At 41.9% G+C, this 14957-nt stretch overlaps 1 protein-coding gene across 1 annotated transcript in view; it reads right to left on the bottom strand.

Annotated features, from left to right (window-relative positions):
* The window catches only part of CLDN10 (claudin 10), a 53168-nt gene extending 40309 nt beyond the window's left edge, over positions 1-12859 (bottom strand). The window contains exon 1 of the mRNA XM_063392315.1: positions 12646-12859. Coding sequence (XP_063248385.1) covers positions 12646-12859 — 214 coding nt within the window. The remainder of the gene's footprint in view (positions 1-12645) is intronic.
* Between the last annotated feature and the right edge of the window lie 2098 nt (positions 12860-14957).

Below are 14957 nucleotides of genomic sequence, written 5' to 3'. Positions count from 1 at the left end.
GCATGAAACGTGTTACACAGAGCTCGGTGCTCTGCAATCACAGAGCAAATTCAGAAAAAAGTAGGAAATATTTATAAAAAAGGTGCAAGAGGATTTAATACCAACTGGCCTTTGCAGATCAAAAGTTCACTGAAACATCTTTGTAGACCAAAGTCTACTGATGAGTGGAGTCTAGCTGCTGTATAAATTGTATTTTCTGAATTATGGCTTTCTGCCTTAACAAGCTGCAAGGGGCAGTCCCAGAGAGAAAAGAGGTGAGGACATCAAGAAGCACATTTCACTTCTGGCAGCTAGAACTCAACATGGGGCACAAGGCTGAGCTTCTTCAGGTATCATAGATATCATAGATGTTGGAGGTAATCACAGAGTAAAACAACTGCAGAGTAACAAAAGTAAGCTAATGGTTAGAGGTAGGCTGTCCATAAAAAAGGCAGTTTCTTTTAGGACAGAATGATAAAACTGCTAATTTTTAATTCTTTGTAGTAATCCAGTCCCACCATTTCCTGTGGTATTACCACTGGATGTGGGGAACTAATGGTACTCTTCCTGTCTTCAGCCACTTATTACGTACTTGAAGACTATCCCTGTGCCTACAGCTAGTCCACTCTTCTTTAGATTAAACAGTCTCAACTCTCCCAGTCTTTCCTCATACAGCATGTTTCATAAACTTGAGGGATTCAGTCGCTTTTATCTGAGTGCCCTGTGTTTCCAAGTCCTCTGCATCATGCTTCAAGTGTAGTACCCAAAGTGGACACACAACAGCAGCAGAGGCTTTGCTTGGGCCAAACAGAAGCCAGAAGCCATCTCACATCTTACAGACAAACGAATTTGAAAAAGGCTAGGTTTTTGTTTTTTTCCTTTGCAAAACAGTACAACCTACATGCATTAACTGATTTCAACTGAGAGGGTCCTGGGTATTGGATTGATCCCTGCTAGTCCATCTACACAGCCCCCACAGCTAACCAGAAGCTTGAGGGAATTCTTGTTCTGCAGAGTTTCCAGTAAGTTATTTAGAAAGGAGAAGGTAGATGTTTTGAGGCAAATGAGAGGATAGATTATAAAAATTTAAGAATACCTAAGCAACTACCAGGTCAGACAGAGCACTGACCTGATTTATGATCCTGTCTCTGCTAGCGGCGTGAAGGAGACAGTAAGGCTGCAGGCATGTTGAGAGAAAAGGAAAACAAAAAGAAATAAATCCATTTCAAAAATATTGCTGTTGGTAAAATTGAGTGAAATCAGATGTAACCCAGTGAACTTCAGACCCTGAAGTAATGTTATTTCTTTCACTTACTGAGAAAAGTGAGCAAGCCAGTGGAAAAAAATCTGGCTTTAAATCCACTTTGAATGAATCATGCATAATAGAAATTAATCTTGCTCGGGAGTAGATTTTTCTTCATCACTCCTTCTTCTTTTAAAGATCTTCTCAGGAGTTCTTGCAGGTCTTAAATACATTTTTTTTGCTTCCTAGTTCCTGTCCCTTGTTCAACAGTGTTTTCCCTTCAGTATTAAGAACTAGAACCATGTGCTGTGAGTGTATATGAGCAAGGGGGCACATCATGGATTTCTGTTGCTAGGTACAGATTTTTTATACTATTCAAAGCTCAAAACTGTAAAGAACATGTGGTTGAAAGCACTCAGAGTCCTTAGATAAGAGCTCTCACTCATTCTGTTGCTTAAAATGCTAGAAATTTTTGGAAACAATCTAATTTCTCCCAGCTGAGTGGGTAGATTTTGCTGAAATTCAGAGCTTGGGTCCAGTTCCTCTTGTACTAAAAGTGGTGACCATATTGCCACCCTTACATCAAGGCAGAGCCTGGCACCTTGCAAGTTCGTTTTCTGCTTTCCTAATGATCTGATGTGTTTTGGATGGCTGCAGTCCCTGTATTTTTTCAGGAGTTCTCTTCCTGCCCCACGACCCAGCTATTGCGCTCCAGACTCGCTTCCCTTGTCTGCCGGTGTTTTATCTTCTTGCAAACTGTTCCCAGGAGAAAGCCATTCCTATCTCCCTGACTCTCCCTTCACCAGGCTGTATCTGAGTCTTGCACACTTAGACCTTGCTGATAGGTGAAAACCTTATCAGCTGGCCTGACAACGAGTCCTGTCCTAGGCTGCCCTGAGCTTGCCCTTAGGCCTCTGCAGTGAGCAGAGCAATCGCCACACTGCGGCACAAGCAGTGAGAGACCTTAGGAGGCACTCAAGCATTTGCATATTATTGCATACATAAAAATAATAATAAATGTTGGTAGGAGGTGGAGTGGTGTGGAGTACCTCTTATCAACAGGCTCCACAAAAGCTCCTTTATTTGTTTATAAGGAACTGCAGACCAGAGATGCCTGAATTTGTAGACAGGAAGGGTGAGGGGGGAAAACACCTCCACTTGTTTTCTCCTTTGAACAACAACATTTCTCTCACCCTTAACCAAAGAAGGTAGTGAAGCCACTTGGCAAACAGACTTGAGTCAAGTGCCTTGGCTGGAAATGTTGGCTTGTTGCTGCTAACACACAGGGTGTTCTGCTCCGTGCGTGCCGAGGGGAGGGCGGGAAGGGCCCTGTGCAGCCATGGCCCCGCAGCCCTCGGACACAAGTGTGGGCAGCACTTCGCCTGCAGGCACACACCGCAGCCATGCCTGCAGCTGCCATCTCTGCCCCTGCCAAGCACAGCCCCCAGGAGGGCCAGCACAGCCAGCGGGCAGGGCAGGGAGCTGCACTGCTCCGAAGGATCAGCTGAGCCACGGGTGGGACTGTGTGCACCCTCAGGGAAGCCCAGGCCCGAGTACGGCTGTGGCGCTGCAGGATGTCCTGGTCCTGGAAGAAACTGGAGCCTTGAGGCACAAGAGACACTGACACTTGAAAACGCTGCATTTCTGCCAAGAACGGAGTTTCTAGGGACAGTATTAAGTAGGCACAGTATTGGAGGTTTTGTAATAGAGAGTGAGTAAAACAAAATTGGCACGTGGCATGAGGGTGTTGAAAGGTAGTGTAAATTAAAATTGTCTATTGCATTAATTTTGCTGGAATATAGTTTATCATCTGCTGTGTTAGGTAGAACATTTCCATTAAAATATGATATGGAAAAGTCATACGCCATTAATGATTAGTTAGTTAGTTAGTTAGTTAGTTAGTTAGTTAGTTAGTTAGTTAGTTAGTTAGTTAGTTAGTTAGTTAGTTAGATGACCTCTTTCCCCACTTTGTGAGATAACTGTTTGGTTATGACCAAAGGTGGCTGACTCAGGGCACAGTATGTGGTGTGATGTTGGCTGGGATGCGATGCCAGCCCGGGGCAGCAGCTTGGGCATGTGGTGAGCTTGCAATGGAGAAGTTGTTACATATCCCAAGAGTCCTGTTTGCCTGGTGGCCCAATAAATACCACACAGAGATATGGACAGGGAGTCACTTTCACTGTTTCTTACTGCATGGGGTTTGGTTTCTGCTTTTGCTGCTTACAGGATGAAATATCAATAGAAAGGCTTTTATGTGACATTCTGTGCTATTGTTTAGAAATTAGTTTGTGAAGAAGGAAAAGGCAGTCTCCAAACAACATAAGATTTTGGCAGATTTCCATCTACAGAGGAAATTTAGAACTTCAGAGCTCTCGTTTCCTTTGGAAATATGATTCAGTGCATGTTGCCCTGAATATGAGCCCTAGACACATCCTTGTTTCTGACTGGTAGGAAGAGTAGCCTCATATCTTAGTTGGATACAAAAGTAATAGCAACTATAAAAACTGTTAGAGTGGGCCTGGTAGAAAACCAGCATATATTATTCTGAAAGTGCGTGAATGAGAATCTTCAAGTATTTCCTTTTGCTTCTCATTTTGACTGTCAGGTTATGCAATTGTACTCTCAAATACCAGTAGAGTCTGTATGATTAACTTTTGGGGAGGGCTAGAAGTAAAAATTTGGAGTCTAACCTAAAATAACCTTAAAAAATAATATTAATGACATATCCAGTTGATGGTGTACAGTTTTAAAATCTAACACGTGGAAGCCATGGTTATGGAGAACTGTTCAATAGTACAACATACCTTAGCTCAGGATGTGCAGTTTAAAAATTCTGGCTTTACGCAGGTTAATCCTCAGGAGGTGTTTTACTAGAGCTTGGTTAATTACCTACAGATTAACACATATTTTCTTTAGAAAAGTTACCAGTAAAAAAGAAACATAACTGTCAAATGAATGTGTCAGTAGACCTGGGCATGGTGTTCAGAAGTGTTTGGTACCTCTGCTTTTTTAACTGTTTCAGGTAAATTTTTAGAAATGTAAGTGGGAAATGTCTGGGTGACCAGCACAAGCTATTCAAGGGGAGATATGAGTGAAATGTTCTCCGGGGAAATTTGCATGTACCTGAATTTTATCATGTGCTTTGCTGAATTGAAAATATAAATGTTTTCCATTCAGCAACTGAGAAGTACTCTGGCACTTAAGAATGTCCTACATTAAGGCACAGAAATCTGAAGTGATGTGCTCTCTCCTTTTTAGGAAATGCATCCCTGAAGAGGAAAGTCATACAGGAGACCCAGGCTTCAATGTCACCTGTAGAGAGAAGACTGGGAGGGTGATGGGAATCTGCTGGGCACAGCCAGAGGTCCTCACTGTACTGGCACCACGACTGAGTCAAGTACTCTGAAAAAGTGGGGTTCCAAAGCCCTAATTGCCCCTGGCAACACCTCTGCTCCAAGCATTTGATTTAATTTGAGTCAATAAAAAACCGAATACATTGACCAGCCTCTAAACCAGCAGAGACTCCCATGGTACCCACTCCAGGGAAGGCTTATAAGGATAACCAGACATTCTAGGACTTGATGCAAGTGGGATATGGGGAGGAATCCCAGGTGCATAACTCTAATGAAATGGCTGTGCTCATCTGGCATTTTGCTTTACATTGCAAAACTATGTGTCAGTACTATGAGAGATAGGGTAACGTGCATTAGGGGATTTCACGTCCCTACCAACTGTGGAGTGATTTGTTTTCTCTACCAATGTGCATGTGACTCTTACTTGCCTACTCAACTCCATGTAATAACTGTAGAAGAGATTTTTATGTGAACGTATTTTCGCCCTATATTTCTCCATACTCATTCTCAAGGTATATGCTTAGCTTCTCTCCTCTGCCTTGCACTTTTTCATGGTGGAAAAATAAATATTTAAGAGCTTAAACCTCAGCAGTGTGAATTTCAAAATCATTGGCTTTAATGATTTAGAAATTCAGCTCTTCAGTCTCCTTCTCTTACCCTCTGCCTATCACAGCTGGTTTTGCCAGGTCTCCTTTCCCCTCCTGCTGCAGGGATTTGTGAAAATGAAATGGATTGTATCTCTGAACTTTGAATGAAGCTCTGGTTGTAGCATGACTGCTAAAAAGATAAGAAGAGGTACATTGGCCTTCGGCTCCTCAACATATGCCAGAGGGAAGCTCCCCTCACCCACCTCAGTGCTCACAAGGCAGACCAGGGTACAAAACCTGTTTGAACAGAGATATTTTAAGACACTGGCTGCATACCAATTACTGCTGAGTCCTATTCATTTTGCAGTACACTCTCTGCTGCAATGTAGCAGTAATCAAAGAAAACTAAAAGCAAAGCAGAGATAGCAATCTATCCTGATGTGAGTATTAGAAGATGAAAGAGCTTTGTTATTAATGCCCCAATAACAAACTTTGCATTCCTATCCTTGCACCAGCTGACCACACTAACAAATAACAGCACTTTCTACCTTTCAGGTTTCCTCAGTGATTTTCTTCAGATGAAGACCACTCTGGGTGGCAGAAATATGTAAAAATGAGTGAAGAGAAGCAAAAGCAACATTACTCTTGTCTAGATACCAGATCTAGACAAAAGTGAAAAAAATCTCAGCACTGTAACCTCTGTCCTTGTCCAGTGAGAAGACAGAAGGCTCAGAGCACAAAAAGAAGATTGCAGAAAGGCTGTCAAATCGCCAGGTGTAAATGAGCTGAAAAGGAGGACTGATCTGCAAGGTCTTGTGTTTTCCTGTAACCCCGAAGATTTTAAAGCAGTGTAGAATCTGTCCTTTGTAACCTGTCACCACCTTCTCCAAAACTGGTAACAGTGTCTGAAGGCTCCACCCTCTGTGTTTTTCATCTGGCCCTGTGCAGTCTAGTCCTGCAGTTCTTGGACTCTCTTCCTATATCTTTGTGTCTGCAGATTCCCCAGTGGACACATCTCTTTCCAGTCTGCCCACAAGTCTAGACTGCTCTGGTTTGAGTAATTGGCCAGAGCCAAACAGTCTGCACAGCAGTAAATAGTGATTCATTGTGGTTTAGATTCATGGATTTTCAGAGCATATAGATTAAAGTCTTGGAATCAAAGAGCTCAAACAGAAGATGATATTTGGCAGCAGGAATCCTTGAAAACCACTTCAGAATCTTTAACCTATACACCAGCTCTGAGATCCACAAATCCAGGTTTCATGGGGTTGTTCTGCCTCTTGGGGGTTTTCTCCTGGAACTTACTATCCCATTGAAAACCCTGAATTTTGCTCTGTATCTACTGCAAAACTGCTGCTGGAGCTCCCTGTGGGAAAAAGGTCTTGGATACATGGGAGTTAGCCACCTCCTTCAGTTCCTATCTGTTCTGCCAGAGGCTACTTCGTGAATGGCTCTGCTGCATATGAATCAATTCCTTTTCTAACTTGAAACCAGCCTAATAATAAGGCACAGTATGTCTCTGACTAACTGCTACCTAGGCTGAACTGTTTAATTTACCTTATTCATTAATTTTTGGCATAGGGGAAATGATATGCAATATAAGAGATTCCAAAAGTATTTGCTGTGTATGGTCATGATGTTTCATGACCTCTAATGCATTACCAGACTCCTCTAGGAACCAAACGTGTTTCAGGCTATACTGTTTGAGTGGAGAGCAGACTCAGTCATCTAATATCAGAAGAGAGGCCATGAGCTTGGAAGTAACCTTGCTACAATGGAGACGCAAACTGTGAGTGTGGAGAACATCTTATTACCAAGATCTGACATCCCATTCCTATGCATATGTAAAAGACGTCATGCTGAAACCAGCATTGCAGTCAGCCCTTCTGCCTGGTGAAAAATGGAGAGTACTTTAAGAAATTAAGCCATGAGAATTAAGCCATTAATAAAAGTCTGAGAGGAATTCTGTCTAAGTTTCATGGTCACCTTTCCCAAATTTGAGCTATTGATCCTAGTGAATATTTCCTTTCATTCTGAGACAACTTTTCCAATGCTGTTTGACTTGGGTTTTCTAAGTCACCAAATGGATGTTGTACTCACTGACCAGAAAAGCTTAACAGAGGGGTGGCTCAGCCCAATGAACATGGATCAATTGTACCTCCCTTCAATTTGCACTATTCCTAGAAGGATTTGCTTGCTACAGGAAAGTTCTTTGGCACATTTATCCCCTGGCCTTAATATTGGATCCCGTGTTCTGGTTTTGGCTAGGGTAGAGTTACTTTTTTCCCTAGTAGCTGGTACTGTGCAGTGTTCTGTATTCAGAATGAAAATAATGTTGATAACTCCCTGATGTTTTAGTTGTGGCTAAGTAATGTTTATTCTAAGTCAAGGACTTTTCAGTCCTTCAGAGGAAGTGCACAAGAAGCTGGGAGAAAACAGAGCTGTTCCAGAATAGCCAAAGGGACATTCCATACCATAGACTATCACGTTTGGCATATAAACAGGAGTAGGGGGGCACTGTCTGTGAGGGACCGATTGCTGCTCAGAGGTGAGCTGGGCATCGGTCAGTGGGTGGTGAGCATTTATACTGTGCATCGCTTCTTTGTCTTGGGTTTTATTCCTCTCTCTCTTTTTTGTATTGTTATTATTGTTACTGCTATTATTATTATTATTATTGCCATATTTTGTTTTATCTCAGTTATTAAATTGTTCTTACCTCAGCCTATGAGTATTACCTTTTCCTAATTCTCCTCCCATCCCACCGAGGGTGTTAGGGGAGTGAGCGACCAGCTTCTTGCTTACCAGCTGGAGTTAAATCACGATCCCCGTGACTCTGTCCCTTTGAGTACCCAGAGGATGCTCCGGCAGAGTCCCCTGTGGCTGACCATCAGCAGAAGAAAGCCTTCCCGGTGGATTTCTCCCTTCAGGATGATAGCTGAAGCCGAACGCCCCAGGCTGACAGCCCGGCCCCTTTCCTTGAGATCCCCCAAAAGCACACACAGCTGCTGCTTGCCCGGGCTCTGGGCACAGTTAAACCTCTCCTGTCCTGTGGCTACTTCCCCGGGGGAAGGGCGAGCAGCCTTTCCAGGGATCTGGGCAGCTGCTCGTCCCCCGCCGGGCGGGGCGGCAGCGCCCCGGGCACGGCGGGCGCTTCCCCCGGGCTGCTCCTGCAGCACCATGGAGAGAGGAGCGCGCCCGCCTGCCCCGGCCCGGCGCGACGGAGCGGGGGCGGCGGGCAGGGCATGGGGTCTGTCCAGCAGCAGCCAGCAGGAGCACAGTCTCTATCCCCGACACTCAAGCAGCCTGACCCCCTGCAAACCCACTCAGGATGGGTATAAAGCCCATGTTGGCTTCTGGGGGATTTAACACTAAGGGTCCTCCCCTAAGGCTGAGGAGAAGCCTGGCCTTGGCTGCCGTGCCTGTATCTGGCTGGCTTGTCGACTCTCACCAAACAAATACATAGTGTGCTTTCCTTGGCAGCAAGTTTCTGTCAAGTAAGGGACACTCTCATGTCAGTCCTTTCCTTCTCTAGAGGTTGAATTCTCTGGGAAAGGTACTAGTGTCACCCTGAAGCCCAGCTAGAATTGCTCTCTACACCCTGATGGTGTTTGACTATGCAAGGCTGTCCTGGGGCACAGGTGCTGCAATAGCAGTTGTCTTGTATCAGCTTCCCTCTGCTGCTTATCTGCATTGCAGTGTCAGTATCATGAAAAGGCAGCTCTGAATCGGTTTGCTGATGTGACCCAGAACAGCTGGGCATTGCCTGTTCTATATTGGCTACCATCAGGATAGCACCATTGCTCCATCAGGCTCTGCCAAAACAGGCACTGACAAGATGCCAGCAGGAGATCTGAGGCTCAAAAAAGCAAAGGTTCAAGGAAGCAGATTTCTTCTAGTTTCTTGTACACTTCCCTGAACTCATGGCATGGAAAACCAGAACATACAGGAGTCATGTAGCACTGCTGTAGGTAAGGCATGCAAAATGCCAACCTAATTGTTTGAAGAAGCCTAGTAGCTGTCCTGATGGACTAAGGAAGTATAGTAGAAAACAGATGTACACACAGCTCATTTGGCTAGTCACAATTCTGTATTTATGTGAATGAAACAGCTCTCTGTAACATCACCCAAGTCAAAATACCTAAATAAAGTGTCTAAGCCATGCTTGATAGCTAAAAGATAGTTCTTCTCAAATCTGGGTAACTCTGTCTTTGTAAGAATTCAGAATTATATACATGAGAATAATGACATAAGAGGTTAATTACTGCCTGTGGAGCACTGGGGCATTAGCAGGAGGTAGGCTGGGTGGGAACTTTGCCATAAAAAGTCACTGTCTTTCTGAAGTTCATGACTCCAGAGCTTCAGTTCTCAGGCTCATGCTTTGAAGGGCCTTTAGGTATCTTTCTTGTTGATAAGGACTGACTGTTTAATCAAAGGTTACTCTTTTTGAAAAAATGTTGCCTCACTGCTAGTTTTAATTTCTGGCATTTATTGACTGTGTGAGTTTATGCTTGTGAGTAATGACCTCTTGGTTTTAGTCATACAATTTCCATGGCTGTATCTGATGCTCTGATAATCATAATCAAGTTATCTGAAGAGACAATGTTCCCAGATAATATTTAGCTTGAAGCTTGTTGTATTTGTGTCAGATCTGATGAATGACTTTGTTGCATACTTCTCCCAAAACAGCTGATTTAATAAAAGATATTGCTTCTTTCCACAAACATTGCCTTAAATGACTGGAGTTACAATGCTATTACTATTCAGGATCTCCCTCTAAGATCTTTCATCTGAATGTTTCAGTCACTGCAGCAGAGCAAACCCTGGCAGGACATATGAATGCACATGCACCTTTGGCAACAGCCCAGTTAGCTTTGGATACTGTTAGCAGTGTGGCCCTGCTAACCCAGACTTCCAGAAACATGAACCCCTCAACATCTGTGCCTGGGCTGGGCTGCAGAAACTGAGCTCTCATTGCCTTGCCTATGCTCCTATGAGAACAACTAGTCGATGAGCTGAAAGTCAGTTCTGGTAAATGTCTGCATACGCCTGTGACTGCAGGGTAATCCTGCTCGGAGAAAGGCCTCTGGAATCTGGGGTTTTGTTTGTTTGTTTTAATATGCTGTGAAAAACAGAAAAAAAAAAACAACTTAAAACTTCATAGACCCTATTTAGAAGCCTCCTCTGCAAAATCCTCACAAAAATTGCAATTAAACATTTAATGATCCAATGAATCTGCTTTGGAATAGAAGTGACTTTACTACACTTACATAATATTGTTGCTGCTGCTGTTGCTTTTACTGCTAATACTTTCTGTAGAGTGACCTGATATTGGAAAGATAGGAATGGAATGAGGAACTTGTGTAAGTTGTCTTGGGCTATAGAAAAATTGCAAATCGATTCCATAAAAAGATGAACGTGCAGAAGAACCTGGCCTCAGTATGTAAGCTATAATGATATATTGAAGCTCTGAGGACAGAAAGTTCATTACTTCTTTAATCTGAGCATTTTATTGTTTTACAATCCATGACAGAGTGAGAGTGCAAAACCCTTTCCCTGTTGAACTCTTGTTTTCCTTGGATTATCAGGAGTTTATGTTTAGCAGGTTTTCCAAACTGAATACCTCACTCTTTCCCAGTAGTGCTTGTGCTACATGTAACATTACCCTTTGCTAGTGCATGCACTGTCAAGTTAAAATTAGACTTCCTAAATGTCATTACAGCAGCTTGTTACTCTCTTACTTGAACAAGAGTGTGCTACTTTATTTTGTGAAATTATTGTCTATGTTCCTTTAAAAACAAACATTCAAAATCTTACTCAGATGCTTAAGTATATATTTAAATGATGCATGTATAACATGCATTTTCTCTTTATTCAAATTTCAATCAGCCAGTGATGAAAATAATAGTAACAATACAAAGTGGCAAATATGTTACATCTGATTATTCTGAAACCACATTTTGTGCTACTAACAATAGCAATAATGGTACTTTTTAGTTACTTTACATTGCTTTAAACAATGCCTGAGAAGAAGAGCTGGATTTCTTTCTTTAAAAGTTGGCAGAAATAACGTATAAATGGTTATTTGCAAAACAAAATATTCACTTTTCAAAAATGTGTGTGAATTTCTGTGCCTTTTAAGTAATTTTTGATGAAGAACATTCTTCAAAAGAAATAAAACTCTTCTTATGCATTCACATCTCTCATGGGTGATTGGTGATGATTTGAAATGGCATCACAAAATATAAAGAGAAATTATGCCAAGTTTTATCTCAAAATCATCTCTATGTGTAAGAGTTGATCTGTATGTCACAGCACGTAGTCTGATGTGTCAGGTGCATGAAAGGCAAGAAAAGGTAAGGATCTTTACAAGCTTCAGTGTTTCCATATATGTGTGAGTCTATGACCCTGTCTATGTAATATATGGTATGGTAACAACCACGCAATTTTACATTTTATGTTTCATTCAGCCACTGGATGTCAATATCTTAAGAGAATTGTGTTTCTTTCTGGTCTCATAAAAGCTTTAGGAGACTGGTTCTGTCTAGCTTGGGTTTATTTTCTGGCTCCCTAAAATATTGGTGTCTTAATGCACTTTTTTCCTACTCTAGTTTGACTCCATCTTTCTTGTGTGCTGTCTACTCCAGGGAGAGCAGTCATTCTGCCAAGGCCATTATGAGTGCTTACATAGAGTTTCACTGAAAACACTATTTTGCCTACTATCACAAGGTTTAACAGCAAATAAACCCAAACCTCTTCATTTACTGCTTTACACATAGAGAGAAACACAAACCACATTGCATTGGTACACTTACAGTTAGCCCCTCTCTCCAAGAAAAGCTGTTTCTGACATAAGGCAAGAAGTGCTCATTCGTTTTTACACTCAGATAGATGGCTTACAAATCAAACACTTTCCATTAAAATAGACATTCAGAAGCAGCACACCTTTTATCTTTAAAGTCAAAATATTAGCTGGTTATACAAGCAAGTATATACACGAGCACTTAATTCCTAGTATATGGGTATTTGCACAGGATGCACATATTCAGGGAGGAGGTTATTTGCACTCTGATTTTTTCAGATACTAAAAAGAGCACCAATAGCTGTCACAGACCTTGCTATCTTTCCCATTCTCACCATCCAGCAAGCACAATGCTCATTTTGGCGTGGAAATTAGAGCTGTAAGACAGTTTAGTCCATTTCTCTGCTAACAGTGGTTTGATACTGAGTGCGTTAGTGGCACTATGTCCGGCATACTTATCGTGTATTACCAACCACAGAGTAGAGCTTACTGTCTTTCCTGGAATACATATCATTCCTACAAAGTTGTTTCTGGTACTCTGTCTACAAGATCCTTTACTTACATTCATCACAATGCTTTAAACACAATCTCTTGCACAAGCCAAAATAATCTTTCCCTCCTCAGGCTCACATCTTGCAGTACGCATGGCTTTCCGTACGTTCCAGTTAAACTACTCTTCCTTACCTTCTACTTTGAAGATAGTAAGGTGAGGTCTGCAGTGAAAAGCCCCCAGTGCATTGCCAGCACAGTTCATCCAAAGACCCTGGAAGACCCAGGTTGCCGTGATAACAGATGATGCTCGACTGGTGACTTTCCACTCATTTGATGCAGTAGCAGCAATAGCAGCTCCCAGCCCACAGAAACAAAATATGAAAGCTATAATCTGTATTCCCAGCATGTTTCTCTGTAAACCAGGGACTTACTAATGCCACTGTGTGGAGAGAAAAGCACTCCAGTCACGTGTGTAAGCAAAAAGGCATAACATAAGCAAATTATACTTGAACAAGTTCAGTACCACTTGCTACAGAAAGTTAATGTGGCTGAAAGAAATTGTCATGCTTGAATGATTTAAGAAAGGCCCTAGGCATAAGAATGTTTAAAAAGAAAGTCAAGGTATGCTTTATAGGACCTAATTACTAGTACTTACTTACTAATTTCTAATTGTAAAAATTAATTGTTTTAATTTTTTTTCAAAACTATCCCAGTTAATGCTTAATTTTCAGTTAATTGGAAACTTACAACCATTCCACCTAGCAAAATAGGTTCAGAGTCCAAACTGTACAGCGCTATTTAACAGATTACCACATTTTAGGAGGATCACACAACACTTGAAAAATAACTCATTGAAGGGCTGTGAAATTAATTCAGGCATAACCAACCACCATGCAAGCAGCTCTAAAACTGGTGGAGGGAGTGTCTGTGGATATGTTTGTAGAATAGCAAATCTAGAGCAACAACCGAAACAGCAAGCGGTCCCTGAGCAGTGATGCAGCTGCAGCAGTCAGCAGAATGAGCCTGATGCAGCCCCCACAGAGACTTTCTGCTTGGTCATTGTATAAACTGTTCTGCCTCTTACACTTCTCATGAAATACATAGTGCAGAGACATTTGTCCCACTGTTGACTGAGCTCCTGCAACTTCATGCCATGAAGAATCCTCAAAGTATGCAGTGCTCTGGATCAATTGGCATGGTCCACCCACTCTGCATAGAATTTCTTTGGCATAACTCATTATTTATCTCATACATTGTTGTCTACATGTTACCTTTGGTACTTCCTTTGCAGAGCTTTCTTTTCTCTTATACAGATAATATCAGTATTGATTTGCGCTCTTTTTTTAAATTTAACCGTAATTTTCTCCACAACTAATTCAGTTTACCTAAGTGTTTGCTCTAGCTGTGTCTGTCTTCACGAGTGAAATATATGTTGTCAGCAGCCAGATCTGTATCAGCATTGGGAACTCATCCAATTAAAAGTTTACAACAATTGACATAGGCTGAAGTAAAATTCACAAACTGAAAGCCACAGGTTACCTGTGTAAACATTCTTGTCCTGCTGTAGAGGCATCAACTGTATTTAAGAACTGTCAGCGGACATTTTAAAAGATAATATCAGTAGTAAAAGAAATATTGCATGTTACTGGCACAGTGTTCAGTTTAACAGAGACAGCAATATGTCACATAATCAGTTACTGTATTTGTGGAGTTTGGCGAAAGTGGTTCAACGAAGGCCTGTAGCAAAATGTTTTCCCTTTTCCAACTTCATATTTAAACAGTCCTTAAACTGCTGGCTGTTTTCCAACTTTTGTCTGTTCAGTAACACAGAAAAAAGTTTTGAGATAATGGAAAACAGCACTAACAGGTTAACTTTCAACTTCACCTTGAACTTCTTAAATGACTGATTAACTTACTTCCTGACAGTTTATAGCAGAAATGAGGGTTGTAAACAGGACTGCTTACTTCTTTCTTATCACTTAAGTATCTGTTTAATTTATTCATCACTCACACACTAACTCTCTAGAAACTATGCCAGGCAAAGTGCTTGTGACCATGAATTCCACAGTCATGCACTAGAAAACAATCAAGATAGAGGCCAAGAAACCACTAAGCCCTCCTTAAGCCATGAAAGTGTAGGCTACAGTTCAAGTGGTGTCTGCGGGCACTTTCCACTGAAGTAAGCAGCCTTCAGTGTCCCACTAGCATAACAGTCATGAGTTTGTATTGGATGGGACCTTGGTAGAAAATGATCTAAAAGTGAGAAGGGGAGAAGACTTAGGAGCTTGTATTGCAGTTTATCTAGAAATAGAAATGTGAAAACCCTTCCCATGATAATAGGTTTAAAAGAGCAATGTCTTACTGAGAAGACACCTCTGCTTTAGATTCAGGCCACTAAGAAACAGATCAGTAGCCCTGTCCTGCTGAGCCTGGGTAGCTCCTCACAGGCTATGTTGGTAAGGCACACTGCTGTGAATAGCCAAAAAGAGGAGTAGGGAGGGATG

This window comes from Prinia subflava, chromosome 3 (assembly GCF_021018805.1).
Source record: "Prinia subflava isolate CZ2003 ecotype Zambia chromosome 3, Cam_Psub_1.2, whole genome shotgun sequence".
Classification (NCBI taxonomy): Eukaryota; Metazoa; Chordata; class Aves; order Passeriformes; family Cisticolidae; genus Prinia; species Prinia subflava.
This window is presented reverse-complemented; position numbering and strand designations above follow the sequence as displayed.